General features: G+C 46.3%; 1 protein-coding gene across 2 annotated transcripts in view; it reads left to right on the top strand.

The window, feature by feature from the left end:
- The window catches only part of LAMA4 (laminin subunit alpha 4), a 160,432-nt gene that overhangs the window by 44,483 nt on the left and 99,557 nt on the right, over nucleotides 1-16,392 (top strand). The window contains exon 2 of one of the 2 annotated variants that reach the window (XM_029047122.1): nucleotides 6,844-6,945. The exons of the other annotated variant lie outside the window; for it this stretch is intronic. Coding sequence (XP_028902955.1) covers nucleotides 6,844-6,945 — 102 coding nt within the window. The remainder of the gene's footprint in view (nucleotides 1-6,843; nucleotides 6,946-16,392) is intronic. 2 annotated transcript variants of the gene reach the window in all.

Below are 16,392 nucleotides of genomic sequence, written 5' to 3' on the forward strand. Positions count from 1 at the left end.
CTTTGTGCTGGGCACTATGCTAAGCACCGGGGTGGATACAAGCTAAAGGAGTTAGACACAGTCTCTTTCTCCATTTTACATCTGAGGTAACAGGCACAGAGAAGTTAAGTGAGTCACCCGAGGTCACACAGCAGGTAAATGGCAGAGCAGGATTTAGAAACCAGAATCTCCTAACTCCCAGGCCCGAGCTCTATCCATTAGGCCAAGATACTTCTCAGTGTGGGTCTTCAGGTTGAATTGTTTTTTGGTTATTCTCCCTTTGTGAAGCTTATCAAGATGCTAGGACTACTCCTGAAGGACATCAGAATTGGATTGACCATATCAGATCCTTTTCCCATCACCAAGTGAGGAAACTGAAGGGTGCATCCTAGGTCTTTTATTGCTCAACCTATTTCTTCAGCTCTGTTTGAAAAGGCAACCCAGAAGATAGAGTGAGAATACATTCCAATTTCTGGGAAACTCTTTCAACCGAACAGGGTTACGGCATTCAAAAATCCCCGAATCAGTCCTCTAATCATCATCATCGGCATTTATTGAGCGCTTACTGTGTGCAAAGCATTGTACTAAGCTCTTGCGAGAGTACCACAGAATTGGAAGAACAGGTTCCCTGTCGACAACAAGATGGAGACAGACATTTAATATGCATAAATCATTTCTATCTGCGAGCAAACTCCCAAGAAAACATGCAGATGCTTTAAGAATGTCAACATCACCGAACACGTCCCTCCGGACAGATAATGAAGCCCCATCACACCCTCAAAATTGCACTCTCTGAAGTCACTATTGACCCAATAGCCAAGTCTAATGGACTCAATCAATTTTTATTTTGTTAATGAGGTGTTCATCCCCTTGATTCTATTTATCGCGATTAAGTTGTCTTGATTTTGTCTGTCTGTCTCCCCCGAGTAGACTGTAAGCCCGTCAATGGGCAGGGATGGTCTCTATCTGTTGCCGAATTGTACATTCAAGTGCTTAGTACAGTGCTCTGCGCATAGTAAGTGCTCGATAAATACTATTGAATGAATGAGTGAATCAATCAATCCATTCATGATATTTACAGGACACTTACTGGGTTTACACCCAGGTCTACAGATGGTGTCTCTAGACCATAAGCTCATTGTGGACAGGGACTATGTCTACCGATTCTGTTGTATTCTCCCAATCACTCAGTAGAGTGCTCTGCACACAGTAAGTGCTCAATAAATCATTGATTGATTGATAATAATGATGATGATGGTATTTTTTAAGCGCTCACTTTGTGCCAACCACTGTTCTAAGCGCTGGGGGAGATCCAAGGAAATCAGGTTGCCCCACGCGGGACTCACAGTCTTAATCCCCATTTTACAGATGAGATAACTGAGGGACAGAGAAGTTAAGTAACCTGCACAAAGTGACACAGCTAAGTGGCGGAGCTGGGATTAGAACCCATGACCTCTGTCTCCTAAGCCTGTGCTCTTTCCACTGAGCCACGCTGCTTCTTGCTCTCAGTCCCTAGTACAGTATCTGGCACATAGAAATGCCTAACAAATGCCAAAATGATTATTATTATTCTGTGAGAGCTACAGGGGTCTTAATGGGAAAGTACAGTAGAATTAGTAGTCAGGATCCCTGGCCTCAATAGGTTTACACTCTAAGGAGGAGAGAGGCACTAAAGTTAATTACCTATATGAGGGGAGTAAACTAGTGTATAAAAATATATAATCATATAGTATATATATGTAAATATTGATATATAAAATGCTAGTGGATACTGGGAGAACTTAAAAGCCAACGTGGCAGAGAAGTGCAGAAATGGCATCTGGGAGAAAAGTGTATATTGAGGTGGGGAGGGGAAATAGAAAGCAAAGAGGGTCTGCCTCCGAAGAGTTTTGAAGCTGTGGAGAGCTGCGGTCCGCTGGAGGTGAAGGAGCTGGGAGGGCGGGTTTGAGCAAGAGGTCGGCAGTGAGAAAGATGAGACTAGGAAGATAGGAAGAAGATAGGAAGCTTGTTAGCTTGAGAGAGCGCAAGCTGGGAGGTAGCGGGAGAAGAGAGTGGATAAGTAGTAAGGAGAGAGCCGATTGAGAATGGATGGAGAGAGCAGAATGGAGGATTTTGAGGAATGGGGAAATGTGTGCAGAATAATGTTTTAAGAAAAGGATCCAGGCAGTAGAGTGAAATAAAGGCCGGAGAGGGGAGAGGCGGGGATGTCAGCGAGAAGGTTGATGCAGAACTCAAGCTGGGATATAATAATAATAATTGTGGCATTTGTTAAGCGCTTACTATGTGCCAGTCGAGCCCGTCAATGGGCAGGGACTGTATCTGTTGCTGATTTGTACTTTCCAAGTGCTTAGTACAGTGCTCTGCACATAGTAAGCGCTCAATAAATACTATTGAATGAATGAATACCAGGCACCGTACTACGCGCTGGGGTGGATACGAGCAAATGGGGTTGGACACAGTCCCTGTCCCCCATGGGGCTCCTGGTTTCAATCCTCACTTGACAGATGTCAGGCAGAAGATCAGCCCTAAGTATTCACCGTTACCTTCTCTGGGGAGAGCACTGTTCTAAGTGCTTGGGAGAGTACAGTAGAGTTAGATCTTTTCCCTCATGGAGGTAACGATGAGATGGATTCTCCCCAAAGTGCAATTTTCCTCTTAACTCCATACAACCTTTCGGCGGAACGGGAGGTCAAAAGGTCGAGCAGAGCGCGGGGGACGGAGAGTTCTGCCGTTCGTCTAAACGAAGCCCACGATTCAAAGTGTCGCTCGTGTGAATCCCTCCGAAAATAGACATCGATATCCAAAGTGAGCGTTGCCCGGCAACAAGAACAATAATGACCTTAGTTGGATTTACATTCCCACCTCCTTGGCAGGGAAATGTTTTCAGGCTGGGGTGGCATTCTCTGTCTTACTCACAGTGTCAAAGGGCAGTCGCCAGAATACGCTTTAGTAGAGTACGGCGGTCAGGTTTAAGCCTTATGTGTCACTTTACAAATGAATGTGTAGGATCCCACAGCATGAATCATCGGGGTATTCGCTTAGTGCTTACTATGGGCCAAGCAGTGTACTGAGCGTCGGGGAAGATACAACGTAAACAGTTCAGAACCAGTCCCTGTACAACATGGGTTTCATAGTCCGAGAGGGAAATCTGCATTTAACAGATGAGGAAACTGGGGCACAGAAAGGTTAAGTGATTTTTTATGGTACTGGCTAAGGGCTTATAATGTGCCAAACACTGTGCGAAGCACGGGGTAGGTTCAATATAATCAGATTGGCCAAAGTCTCCTGCCCCCACATGCAACTCCGAGTCTTGGGACGAGAGAGTAATAATAATAATAATAATAATAATGTTGGTATTTGTTAAGCGCTTACTATGTGCAGAGCACTGCTCTAAGCGCTGAGGTAGACACAGGGGAATCAGGTTGTCCCACGTGGGACTCCCGGTCTTCATCCCCATTTTACAGACGAGGTAACTGAGGCTCAGAGAACTGAAGTGACTTGCCCACAGTCACACAGCTGACAAGTGGCAGAGCTGGGATTCGAACTCATGACCTCTGACTCCAAAGCCCGTGCCCTTTCCACTGAGCCACGCTGCATCTCTAGTAGGATTTCACCCTCATTTTACAGATGATGAAATGGAGGGACAGGTAAGTGACCTGCCCAAGGTTACCCAGCGGGCAAGTGGCAGAGCCGGGATTAGAACCTAGATCCTCTGACTCCTAGGCCCGTGCTCTATCCACTAGGCCACATTTCTTACAAAGTTAGAAGAGTTCTCGGAGCGGGAAGCGAGTACACAAGTATTAAGGGTCCTGGGAAGTCGAAGGAGGTGGGATTTTAGGAGGGCTTTAAATATGGGGAGGGCGGTAATCTGATGGATTTGAGTTGGGGGAACAGAGTAAACGAGGGCCTGGAGTCGGGAGGGTCGAAAGTGAGGTCTAGATAGAAGGTGACATGTGGAGGAGCAAAGAGTGAGCTGCGGTGTGATGGGAGAAGAGAGCAAATATTTCAGATGGAGAGAGCCAGTGGAGTGCCGTAAAGCCAATGGTAAGGAATTTCTGCTTGATTCAGAGGGAGATGGGTAACCCTATTTGCTTCATCGAGTAAGTCAAATGAATCTACTAATATGGAAATGCTATGGAAAAGAGAAAGGTCTATACAGGCTCAAGGTATCATCAGAGTTGTTTCGAAGCCAGAGATAAAGAACTTAAAAAGGGATGAGAGAGAGACAACGGGGCAGACTACTGAGAAACAGTGTGGCCTAGTGGAAAGAGCATGGTCTGGGGTGACAGAGAGCCCGGATTCTAATCCCGGTTCTGCCGCCCGCTTGCCGTGCGACCTCGGGTATGTCACTTAACTTCTCTTTTCTCGTCTGCGAAAGGGAGGCCCAATCCCTCGTCTCTCTCCTACTTAGACAGCGAGCCCCATGTGGGACAGGGATCCTGTCCGACCTGTTCACCTTGTATCTACCTCAGTACTTAGTATTAGGCTTGGCACATAATAATAGTCTGATTAATAATCGTATCTGTTGAGTGCTTACTGTGTGCAGAGCCCTGGAAGATATAACAATATAACGGACACATTCCCTGCCCACAGAGACCTTACAGTCTCGAGGGGGAGACAGACATTAGTATAAATAAATAAATCACAGATATGTACATAAGTGCTGCGGGGCTGGGATGGGGGAAGAGCAAAGGGAGTAAGTCAGGGTGACGCGGAAGGGAGTTGAAGAAAAGGAAAAGAGAGGTTAGGGAAGGCCTCTTGGAGGAGATGTGCCTACAAGAAGGGTGTGAAGCGTGGGGAGTAATTATCTGTTGGATATGAGGAGGTAGGACATTCCGGCCCAGAGGCAAAAGGTCAGGGGCGAGATAGACGAGATCCGAGATCGAGGTACGGTGAGAAGGTTAGCAGTAGAGATCAAGATACGGTGAGGTTATCATTAGAGGAGCAAAGTCTGCGGGCTGGACTGTAGTAGGAGAATAGCAAAGTGAGGTAGGAGGTGATTGAGTGGTTTAAAGCCAATGCTGAGGAGTTTGTGTTTGATGTGGAGGTGGATGGACACCCACTGGAGGTTCTCGAGGAGTGGGAAAATATGGCCTGAACATTTCTTTGGAAAAATGATTCAGGCAGCAGAGCGAAGTACGGACTTAAGTCGGGAGAGAGGGGGGCCGGGAGGTCAGCGAGGAGGCCGGCACGGTAATCGAGGTGGGATAGGGTAAGTGATTGGATTAACCTGATAGCAGTTTGGATGGAGGGAAAAGGGCAGGTTTTAACGACGTTATAAAGGTCGAACCAACAGGAATTGGTGATGGATTGAATATGTGGGCTGAGTGAGAGAGAGACGTCAAGGATAAGCCAAGGTTACGGGCTCGTGGGACAGGATGGGAAAGTCAGGGTGAGGACAGGGTTAGGGTGGGAATAGCTAACAAATATTACTACTCGTGAAAAGCCCTATATTATTCACTTATTTACAAGTAGGATAATCAAGATAAACCATTTAATGTAGAATTGAATAAACATTTATGCAAATATGCTGAGGATGGAAATAAGAAAGTTCATAAATGCTAGGATTTATATGATTTAGAGGGCTGGAAATTATGTAGTCATCATTATTACTATATGACAACTACCTGCTTTATATTCTGAAAGATCTGAATAGTGTAAATTTATTATTTCATAAGCAACAACGTGTTGGAGACTAGTAATAGCTCGTCGCTGAGGCATAATGATCTCATTCGGCCCGAGGGAAAAGCGAAGGTTTCAGTGAGCGAAGTAAACCCTCTTTTTTCATCTCCTCCCCCTCCGTCCCCATCTTTGGCTGCCTGCACTCAATTCGCACTCAGAATGTAGGGATAATATTTGAGGGGGGGAGACCTTGGGAAAGACCAGAGGACCTGGGTTTTAATCCCGTCTCGGCCCCCCGTCTGCTATGTGAACTTGGGTAGATCACTTCATTTCTCTGTACCTCAGCTACCTCATCTGTAAAATGGGAATTTAGACTGTGTGCTCCATGGGGGACATGGACTACGTCCAACCTGGTTATCTTGTATCTACCCCAGCGCCTAGTACAGTGCCCGGCACGAAGAAAGCTTTTAACAAATACCATAAAGCGAGAGGTGGGGAACAATAGTTCTAAAGGAGAGGCAAGATAAATAATAATAATGCCGGTATTTGTTAAGCGCTTACTATGCGCAGAGCGCTGTTCTAAGCGCAGGGGGAGATACAGGGTCATCAGGTTGGCCCACGCGAGGCTCACAGTTAATCCTCATTTTACAGATGAGGTAACTGAGGCACAGAGAAGTTAAGTGACTTGCCCACAGTCACACAGCTGACAAGTGGCAGAGCCGGGAGTCGAACCCATGACCTCTGACTCCCAAGCCCGGGCTCTTGCCACTAAGCCACGCTGCTTCTCTAAAGACCGTCAAGGGAAGAAAATCCTTACTATACTTAAACAGCGTGTTGCTGGTCAATTTCAGTGTGATTTGTTGTGTGTTTCTTCAGTCCTCCATGGAAGCTATCTGTCCCGATCATGTAGTTGTGAAGCAGCATGGCTTTTAGGAAAGAGAAGGGGCCACCAAGTCGGAGAACCTGGGTTCTAATTCTGCCTTGGCCACTTCCCTGCCGGGAGACTCTGGGCAAACCACTTAATTTCTCTATGCCTCAATTTCCTCAACTGCAAAATGTGGTCCAAACCTGTTCTCTCCCCTAACCTGTGAGCCCTAGGCGGGTCAGGGTCTGGGTCCGACCTGATAGCTTAAGTCTACCCCTTACAGCATTTAGTGCAAAGCTTGTACTGGTAGGCGATTAACAAATACCCGAATTATTATCAGCAGATTAACCTTCGGAATAATATCGTATTCATTTCAGAAATGTGAAACTGGATATTTTTATTCCGCATCTGGAGAATGTTTGCCCTGCAACTGTAACGGGAACTCGGATGGTTGCCTGGATGGTTCCGGAATCTGTGTGGTAAGCGGTATTCCCCTCTCCCCCGGGTCCACTTCATCCTTGCTTTTCATTTCAGAGAGCGGGGTTTCATCCTGCTCATCCAGTATTGCCTGCTCCAAAACGAGCTCCACAGTGAAGTCCTTCGCTTTCCCTTTTCCCGCAGAGCACATCATGCAAACCAAACGTGGCTCTTAAGCATAACTCTCCTTTCGTCCAGAGAGCTCCAGTGGTTACCCATCCCTCTCAGCAGCAAGCGGAAGTCCCTCCCGCTCAGTTTTCAGGTTTCTAACCCCAGCCCCACCATTCGTCTGCTGTGTGACCTCGGGCAAGTCACATCGCTTCTCGGTTACCTCGTCTGTAAAATGAGGATTGAGATTGTGAGCCCCACGTGGGAGAGGGACTGTGGCCAACACGATTTCCTTGTTTCCACCCCAAAGCATAGTACAATACCTGGTACATACTAAACACTTAACAAATATTATTATTACTATTATTAGACAATCAGCTCTTCCTCTATCACCAAGAACTCCCCTCTTAATATCCAGCAGACTATTGCTCCCCCCATCTTTTCCAAGCCCTATGAAAATCACACCCCCTCTAGGGAGCCCTCCCTGACTACTCTCTTAGCTTCCAACTCTGTTATCAATTTTTTATAATGCTGGTATTTGTTAAGCGCTTACTATGTGCAGAGCACTGTTCTAAGCGCTGGGGTAGATACAGGGTCATCAGATGGTCCCATGTGAGGATCACAGTCTTCATCCCCATTTTCCAGATGAGGGAACTGAGGCACAGAGAAGTTAGGTGACTTGCGCACAGTCACACGGCGGACCGGTGGCTGAGCTGGGATTCGAATCCATGACCTATGACTCCCAAGCCCGGGCTCTTTCCACTGAGGCACACTGACTCCATTTTCTCCCCCACAAAGCACGTATCTTTAAACTCTGTTTCTCCCCCTACCTGTAATTTGTTTTCACTATTTGTCTCCCTGACTCGATTTAAACTCCTTGACATTTATGATTGGAAGTGGTTTCTACTCACTCCGTGGTAATGCTGACTCTGCTCCTAGTTCCTGCTCCCTTCGATGGAAATTTCAAATGAAACCATCTGGGATCATTCATCCGAATTCTCTAGCAATATCACGGTTCTGACCTATGCTCAGCATTATTTCTTATAAGCTAATACGAATATAACCTCCTCCAGCCTGTTTATCAAAATGAGGCATGGGGGTGAGATGTTACTCAAAAGCTGAGGGAAATGTTTTAGAGTAATGTCTGTCTCCCCCTCTAGTCGGGAAGCTCGTCGTGGTTGCTGACTCTGTTGTAATGTACTCTCCCAAATGCTTAATAGTGATAATGTTGGTTTTTGTTAAGCGCGTACTCTGTGCAGGGCACTGTTCTAAGCGCTGGGGTAGACACAGGGGAATCAGGTTGTCCCACGTGGGGCTCACAGTCTTCATCCTCATTTTACAGATGAGGGAACTGAGGCACAGAGAAGTGAAGTGACTTGCCCACAGTCACACAGCTGACAGGGGGCAGAGCCGGGATTCGAACTCATGACCTCTGACTCCAAAGCCCAGGCTCTTTCCACTGAGCCACGTAATAAACACTCAAGCACTCCAGAAGCAGTGTGGCCTGATAGAGCACTGGCCTGGGAGTCAGAAGGACCTGGGTTCTAATCCCAGATCTTCTACTTGTCTGCTGTGTGACCTCGGGCAAGTCAGAAAACCTTTCTGCACCTTCCTCACCTCATCTGTGAAATGGGGATTACAACTTGGAGCCTCAAGTGGGATCGGGACGCTATCCAACCTGATTAGCTTCTATCTACTCCAGAGCTTAGTACAGAGCCTGGCAGGTAGTAAGTGCTTAACAAATACCATGAAAGAAACTGATTAGAAAGGAAGTTTCACAATTGCGCCTTTCTTGAGACTGAAGTGTTCTTGAGTAGGGTGATTTTCCTCAGGGAGGTCCAACATAGCATTTACAGAGATCGGAAAAGCTTTAATTATGAAGGATAATGGTGAGCATTTGCTTCTCACAATTAACCAGTAGTTTTTATGGAGCACTCCTCCTGCATTTAACGCTTCGGAGAGCACAGTACAGTTCGTACACAGGATTCCCGCCTTCAAGGAACTTGCAATCCAGCAAGGGTGTGAAACACTGAAATAAATTACAGGTAGGGGGAAGATTTTAGAGGGTCTTTAAAGATTAACATGAATCTAATTGTCCCTAAGGAAATATGAATACGAGTTCACTAATTGAACTCAGAAGGAAGTCAACTGATTCATCTATTTTTATGCAGTAGATCAGTCATTCTCTTGAATACAGAGACGGAAACCACAGAGCTCTTCCTTCTCCATCTTCCCTCCTCCTTTTCTCTCTCCCAGCTGCCAATAATATTCCATTCCACACAGGATGCTCTCTGCTCTTGTGTAGGCTCATGCAGCTGCCTGTGCCATCCCAATTTAATGCCTCCGTCTCCGGTTTCCTGTTCTCTTAATCCCGGTGACTGAAAACAAACCCTCCTGGAAGCCCCGGAGCAAATGTGTAACTCTGGTAATTGTGCCATTTCGGGGTTGTGTGATTTGTAATTCAGTGAAAATATTGCCGTATCAGAAGTCAGTAAGCCCCGGTGAAGGATCGCAACTCTATCCTGCACAAAAATAAATGATCCTCCTCCTCCTTCTTTACCCCAGCCCCACCCCAGGAAACATCAGGTGTGAAACCGGGAAATGATGCTTCACTTACCAGATGCTCTGTCCTAGGAATGGGAAGGACATTCATACATTCATTCATATTTTTTGAGGGTTTATTGTGTGCAGAGCACTGTACTAAGCACTCGGGAGAGTACAATATAACAATAGACAGAGTCTCTGACCACAGCAGGCTTAGAGGGGGAGACAGACAATCGATACAAATAAATACAATACTGACATGTACATACTGCTGTGGGGCTGGGATGGGCGGGGGATGCGTAATAACAATGACTATCCTTATTATTATGGTATTTGTGAAGTGCTTACTATGTGCCAGACACTGTGTTAAACACTGGAGTGGATACAGGCTAATCAGGTTGGACACGATCCCCGTCCCACCTGGGGCTCACAGTCTCAATCCCCATTTTACAGAAGAGACCGCTGAGGCACAGAGAAGTGAAGTGACTCGCTCAAGGTCACACAGTAGACAAGTGGTGGAGCCGGGATTAGAACCCATGACCTTCTGACTCCCAGGTCCGTGTTCTATCCGCTACGCCATGCTGCTTCCCAAATAAAGGGGGCAAGTCAGGGCGACACAGAAGGGAGTGGGGTAAGAGGAAAGGGGGACTTAGGGAAGGCCTCTTGGAGGAGATGTGACTTCAATAAGGCTTTGAAGACGGGGAGAGAAATTGTCTGTTGTATTTGAGGAGGGAGGGCGTTCCAGGCCAGAGGGAGGATGTGGGCGAGGGGTTGGCGGCGAGATAGACGAGATGGAGGCTCAGCGAGAAGGTGAACGTTAGAGGAGTGAAGCATGCGGGCTGGGTTGTAGGAGAGTAGCGAGGCGAGGTAGGAGGGGCCAAGGTGCTTGACTGCTTTAAAGCCAGCGGTGAGGAGTTTCTGTTGGACGCGGAGGTGGATGGACAACCGCTGGAGGTTCTTGAGGAGGGGGGGAGCGTGTCCCGAATGTTTTTAAAGCAAAACGATCTGGCAGCAGAGTGAAGTAAGGTTTGGAGTCGGGAGAGACGGGGGGCTGGGACGTCAGCAAAGAGGCTGAGTCAGTAATCGAGGGGGGAGAGGATAAGTGACTCTATCAAGTGCTACCGGTTGGATGGAGAGGGAAGGGCAGATTTTCTCCACCTTTCGTCTGAGTACATCGCGTAGGACAAATTCTGCCTAAATAGAGAGTGCCTAGTTGAAAAGCAGCTCCACGCTGCTGGGAGGACCATGGCCTAGTGGCTAGAGCCCGGGCCCGGGCGTCAGAAGGACCTGGGTTCTGATCTCAGCTCCATCACTAGTCTGCTGTGTGACCTTGGGAACTCACTTAACTTCTCCGTGCCTCAGTTTCCTCATCAGTGAAATAGTTAAATCCCTGTCTTCCCTCCTACTTAGGCTGTGAGCCCCAGTGCTGGACACTTAGTAAGCCCTTAAATACCGTTATTATTAATACGTAAGTTTTCCTGCATTCAAGTGGGCTTCCTTACCCGGAGGCGTATCGTCTTGAGACAGCTATAAGAGAAAAGAGTTCTTTATGTTTTTATGGCATTGGTGAAGTGCTCACTATGGGCCAGTATGGGCCAGGCCCTCTACTAAGCCCTGGGGTAGATACACTCCCGGTCCCGCATGGGGTTCGCCATCCTAATCCCCATTTTACAGATGAGGGAACTGTGGCAGAGAGAAGTTAAGTGATTTACCCAAGGTCACACAGCTGACAAGTCGCAGAACTGGGATCAGAATTCAGGGCTTACTGACTCCCAGGTCCATGCTCAGTCCACTAGGTCACCCCGCTTCTCGCTCTGCTCCTTTGAAGATTTTTGTAATTGGTTACGCTTTATGCTGTACTCCCAGAAACTATGGGTGAAAATGTCTAATGTCTTTTACTTGAATAATTAATCCTATAAAGATCAGGACCTAAAGGTATCAACATTGTCAGCAGTGAGGAAAGGGGTGGAAGAAGGGGTCCAGGAGTCTGACTTTCAACTCTAACGTCTACAGTTCCTTCAATATGGGGAAGGAAGTTCTCCTGGTTTAATGAATTGAATAAGGTTGTGGTTTTTTTCAAGGACATTTAAAGCTATTTTAACTCTAATTTCTCCAAACATCAGTATTTACTCAATGGTTATGGTTTTCAGTGTCTTTTCGTCATTATTTATGAGACAAAAATTGATCCCTTGAAGTCTCTGCTACATGAACTATATCTGATCAATAAATGAACCCACTCATTAGGTTAGCTAGAACAGGAAATAGTTGCTTCTCACGAATTCTCTTTCCTCTTTTAACAGGCAACTCTAAAATTGGAATACAGATCAACCATATAACCTTTTCATTGAAAATGGACAGATATTCAATCTGTTGCTAATGTGGAAATACAGATTTTCCATTAGAGACAGAAGACAGATTCATCTGAGCACAAGCTAAACTTTGGCTTCCAAGTTAGAATATAAACGACACTTCGATTTCATGCAAAACCAACTTTAAGGAGGAATATCACTCTGGGTCAGTCCATTGATTCACGAGCTTAGTCACCGAAAAATTCTTAGAGACAGGGTAGGATTCCGGCTGTCCTCTTTATCACCCAGACAAACCATAGATAAATGGTATTGATTGAGATCTGATGTGAACAGAGGACTGTTCTAAGCACTGAGGAGAGTAAACTACAGTAATAATAATAATGTTGGTATTTGTTAAGCGCTTACTAGGTGCAGAGCGCTGTTCTAAGCGTGGGGTAGATAAAGGCTAATCAGGTTGTCCCACGTGAGGCTCACAGTTAAGCCCCGTTTTACAGATGGGGGAACTGAGGCACAGAGAAGTTAGATGACTTGCCCACAGTCACACAGCTGACACGTGGCAGAGCCGGCAGTCGAACTCATGACCTCTGACTCCGGAGCCCAGGCTCTTTTCACTGAGCCACGCTGCTTCCCCCACAACAGCGTTGGCAGACACATTCCCTGCCCACAACAAGCTTGCTGTATAAATAAATTACAGATGTGTGCATAAGTGCTGTGGGGCTGAGAGAGCAAGTCAAGGAGAAGCTAAGAAGCTCTCACTTTTCATTCCACATTTCCTGAAAGCATATTCAACTGCAGGACTCTTTATCTCTTGTGTAACAGATATATATATACATATATATATAGACACATTACAATATGCCATCATTCAGAAAGCACTCAGGTTTTGATAAGAATGATCGACGATTCAGTGTGAGGTCTCCTCTGAAGTTAGAATTGCTATTTAAACATCCTATTTGCTGTGGAAATCAGCAGGCGGGAGCCTTACGGTTGAAGAGGAAGGGCAATACTAAAGCGCTCCTCCGTTCTGGAAGATTCTTTGACACGTGGCAGACTGAATGGTTTTGCAGCATGTTGAAGGAAGAGCCGTTGCCAGTAGCCTTTTCTTGCTAGCTTGTACCTGACTGCGGAGAATTTTTGGCAGTCTCAGATTTAAAATGTTCTATCGTAGATGACTACGGTCCGTTTTCTGCCCCATCGGTGACAATATCGGGTAGCATACGTCAACCGATAATCAGCATCAACCCGGACGTTCATTAAGCATATGCAGTGTGCAAACATCGAACTGAACCCTGGGGTGATTTCGTGGTTATCTATGAAGAAGTCATCTCAAGGCCTGCAAAAAGCGGTCTCCAGCCTAAATGAGGTCCAGCAGGCTTAGAGAAAATCGAAAGAGAATTATAAGATAATGGGTGAAATTTAAGAAATCCAAAGCAAACGACAGGAGAAAAAAAATAGAGCAGATCATTACCCGTTTGGCCCTTTGATTCCTTCGCATTCCAGATCGGGCTGTTCACGACTCAACCGTTCAATCAACCGGTAATATTTACCCGAGATGTACCGGGTTAATCATAATGATAATGATGGTATTTCCTAAGCGCTTACTTCACGCCGAACACCGTTCTAAGCTCTGGGGTAGATCCAAGGCAATCAGGTTGTCCCACGTGGGGCTCACAGTCTCAAGTCCCATTTACCAGATGAGGTAAATGAGGAACAGAAAAGTGAAGTGACTTGCTCAAGGTCACACACAGCAGACAAATGGTGGAGCTGGGATTGGAACCCAGATCCTCTGACTCCCAAGCCCGTGCAGGGCATAGCATCGAGAGTACGGGAGAGTGCTATAGAGAGTTGGAAGGGACACGGCCTCAACCGTACTGACGACGAGGAGAAGCCTGGAAAGTGAGGAGAGAACACGGGTGAGTCAGAGGACTTGAGTTAATAGAGTATTAAACCATCCATTCTACAATGAATTTAGAAATCAAAGGATGACATTTATTGAAGGTTTATTCTGTGCAGAGCACTGTATAGAGTGGTTGGGAGAGTACAATAAACTAAGCAGACATGATTAATCCCCTCAGGAAGCATACGATCTAGCAGGGGTGGGGGGAGGCAGACGTCAAAATAAATTACAGGTAGAGAAAGAAATCAAATATGAGGATGCCTAAGTGGTGTGGGGAGTGAGGGGTGGGGTGCATACCCGAATGTGAAGGGGGTACACATTCAATGCGTGGGGAGGGGGAGGTTAATCAGGGAAACCTTCCTGGCGGAGATGTGATTTTTAGGAGGGCTTGGAAGGCGGGAAGAGTGGCGGTCAGTCTGATGTGAAGATGGAAGGAGATCCAGGAAGGAGTAGATTGCAGAGAAGGAGAGAGGTCAGGACTGGAGAGATAGAGTTGGGAGATGAAAGTTGAAGCTCCGGGAGTGGATGATCTCCCCGAGGGCGAGGGGGTAAATGGAGAAGAGAAGGGAACCCAGAAAGGACCATTCGAAGCGCCTTTAATGGCCACGTGTTTAGAAACATGTCAATTAATATCCGTAACATCGTGGTTCTAGACACAGTCCTAGAAAGCTATCCCCCTAAAAACTAGGAAACAGAATCCCACCTCGTTCTGTCTTGTCTATATTTACGCTCACGTGGAAGAGTTGATTCACTTCACATTTGCCTTAAAGCATTTCAGGGCTTTCTAGATGGTTATCCTTATACAAATCAGGTCTGCTGGACCCAAAGTAGTTTCGCTTAATGGAGAGAACTCTAAGGTTTGGAGACTGGAGAGGTAAAAGACTCGTGAAGAAACTTAGTAGGACATTAATGCCTCTCGGGGAATCTCACAGCAAAATTTTCGGTAGGAAGATTTAGGAGCGAAGGGAGTTGGTGCTTAGGCGTTGAGAAAATGTGAAAACTTGGAAGAGGTTTTGGTAACTCTATCCTTGAGGGTAATTATTACAAATGAATATCATGGCTGACTTGAAGGTACGTTATGGAATCTATAAACATCCGTCAAGCAATAAGGGAATGGGACAGCTAGTTGGCTGAGTTTTGTAGTTTATTAGGTACCCCAGAAATGAAATATGAACCTATATTTTACGATTCTATTTTACAATTGATCGGTTTTCTTCGGCACAGATGGGATTCAGCTGTCTGACAATGAAGCAGACAAATTGAAATCCCTTCTAGCTCCTCTGGCCAACTGCCTTTAGTTGAGTTAATGGTGAGATAAATTCAGACAAAATGTCTTGAGCCAACTCTGGGCTGAAAGAGTGTCTCCAGGTTTGAGCTTCGACTGGGGTTTCCATTTCCTCTACGTCGGTCCCAGGGTCTGCTGTGTGGCCTTGAGCAAGTCATTTCACTTCTCTTTGTCTCCGTTTCCTCCGCTGTCAACTGGGGGTGAAATACCTGTTCTCCTTGCCCTTTAGACTGTGAGTTCCCTGTGGAACAGGGACCGTGGACAATCTAATTATCTCTAATTATCTTATGTCTACCCCATTGCTTGGTACAGTGCTTGGCAGAAAGTACTTCACAAACGTTTTATTATCATTATTATTATCAATATTATTATTAACAACCCATTTTACAGAAGGGATTTTTCAGAGAGAAATGAAAGCACTAAAAACTTTTCAGTCCTCTCTACTCTCTAATCAAAAGGTCATGAGTTCTAATGCTGGCTCTCGGGACTAGAGACTTTAATAATAATAATAATAATGTTGTTATTTGTTAAGCGCTTACTATGTGCAGAGCACTGTTCTAAGCGCTGGGGTAGATGCAGGGTCATCAGGTTGTCCCACGCTAGGCTCACAGTCAGTCCACATTTTACAGATGAGGTCACTGAGGCCCAGAGAAGTTTAGTGACCGGCCCACAGTCACACAGCTGCCAAGTGGCAGAGCCGAGATTTGAACCCATGACCTACGACTCCCAAGCCCGGGCTCTTTCCACTGAGCCACGCTGCTTCTCGTGACTTTAGGCGAGTCACTTCACATCTCTGTGCCTCGGTTACCTCATCTGTAAAATGGAGATTAAGACCGTGAGCCCCACGTGGGACAAGGACTGTGTCCAACCGATTTGCTTGTATGCACCCCAGCGCTTAGTACAGTGCGGGGCACATAGTAAGCGCTTAACAAATACGATTATTATTCATTAGTATTACTCTCCTCCAGCTGGACCCCGTACTCTTTTGTGTTTACACACGCTGGTTTGTTCCAAGATGCGTTTCAAGGGGTCAAGGCAACAGACCTCTATTTTTAACGGAGGAGGTCGACTGATGACATTACATCTTGACCCAGGATACACTCTGACCCAAATCCTTAAATACATTCCTTCACCCAGCGCTCCCTCCTTGGCCCCTGAGATTATGTTAATTGACCCTCTACATTTATGTGTTCCAGTGTCTTTCTTTCTGCTTCCACCCCTGCTCGTCTGAGTAGGGGACAAGATTATCTGGCTTTGCCCTCCCATCCCGTTGGCGACACGAGGTCAGGGAAAGAGGGGGGCGGTC

The sequence above is a fragment of the Ornithorhynchus anatinus genome, chromosome 19 (genome assembly GCF_004115215.2).
Source record: "Ornithorhynchus anatinus isolate Pmale09 chromosome 19, mOrnAna1.pri.v4, whole genome shotgun sequence".
Lineage (NCBI taxonomy): Eukaryota > Metazoa > Chordata > Mammalia > Monotremata > Ornithorhynchidae > Ornithorhynchus > Ornithorhynchus anatinus.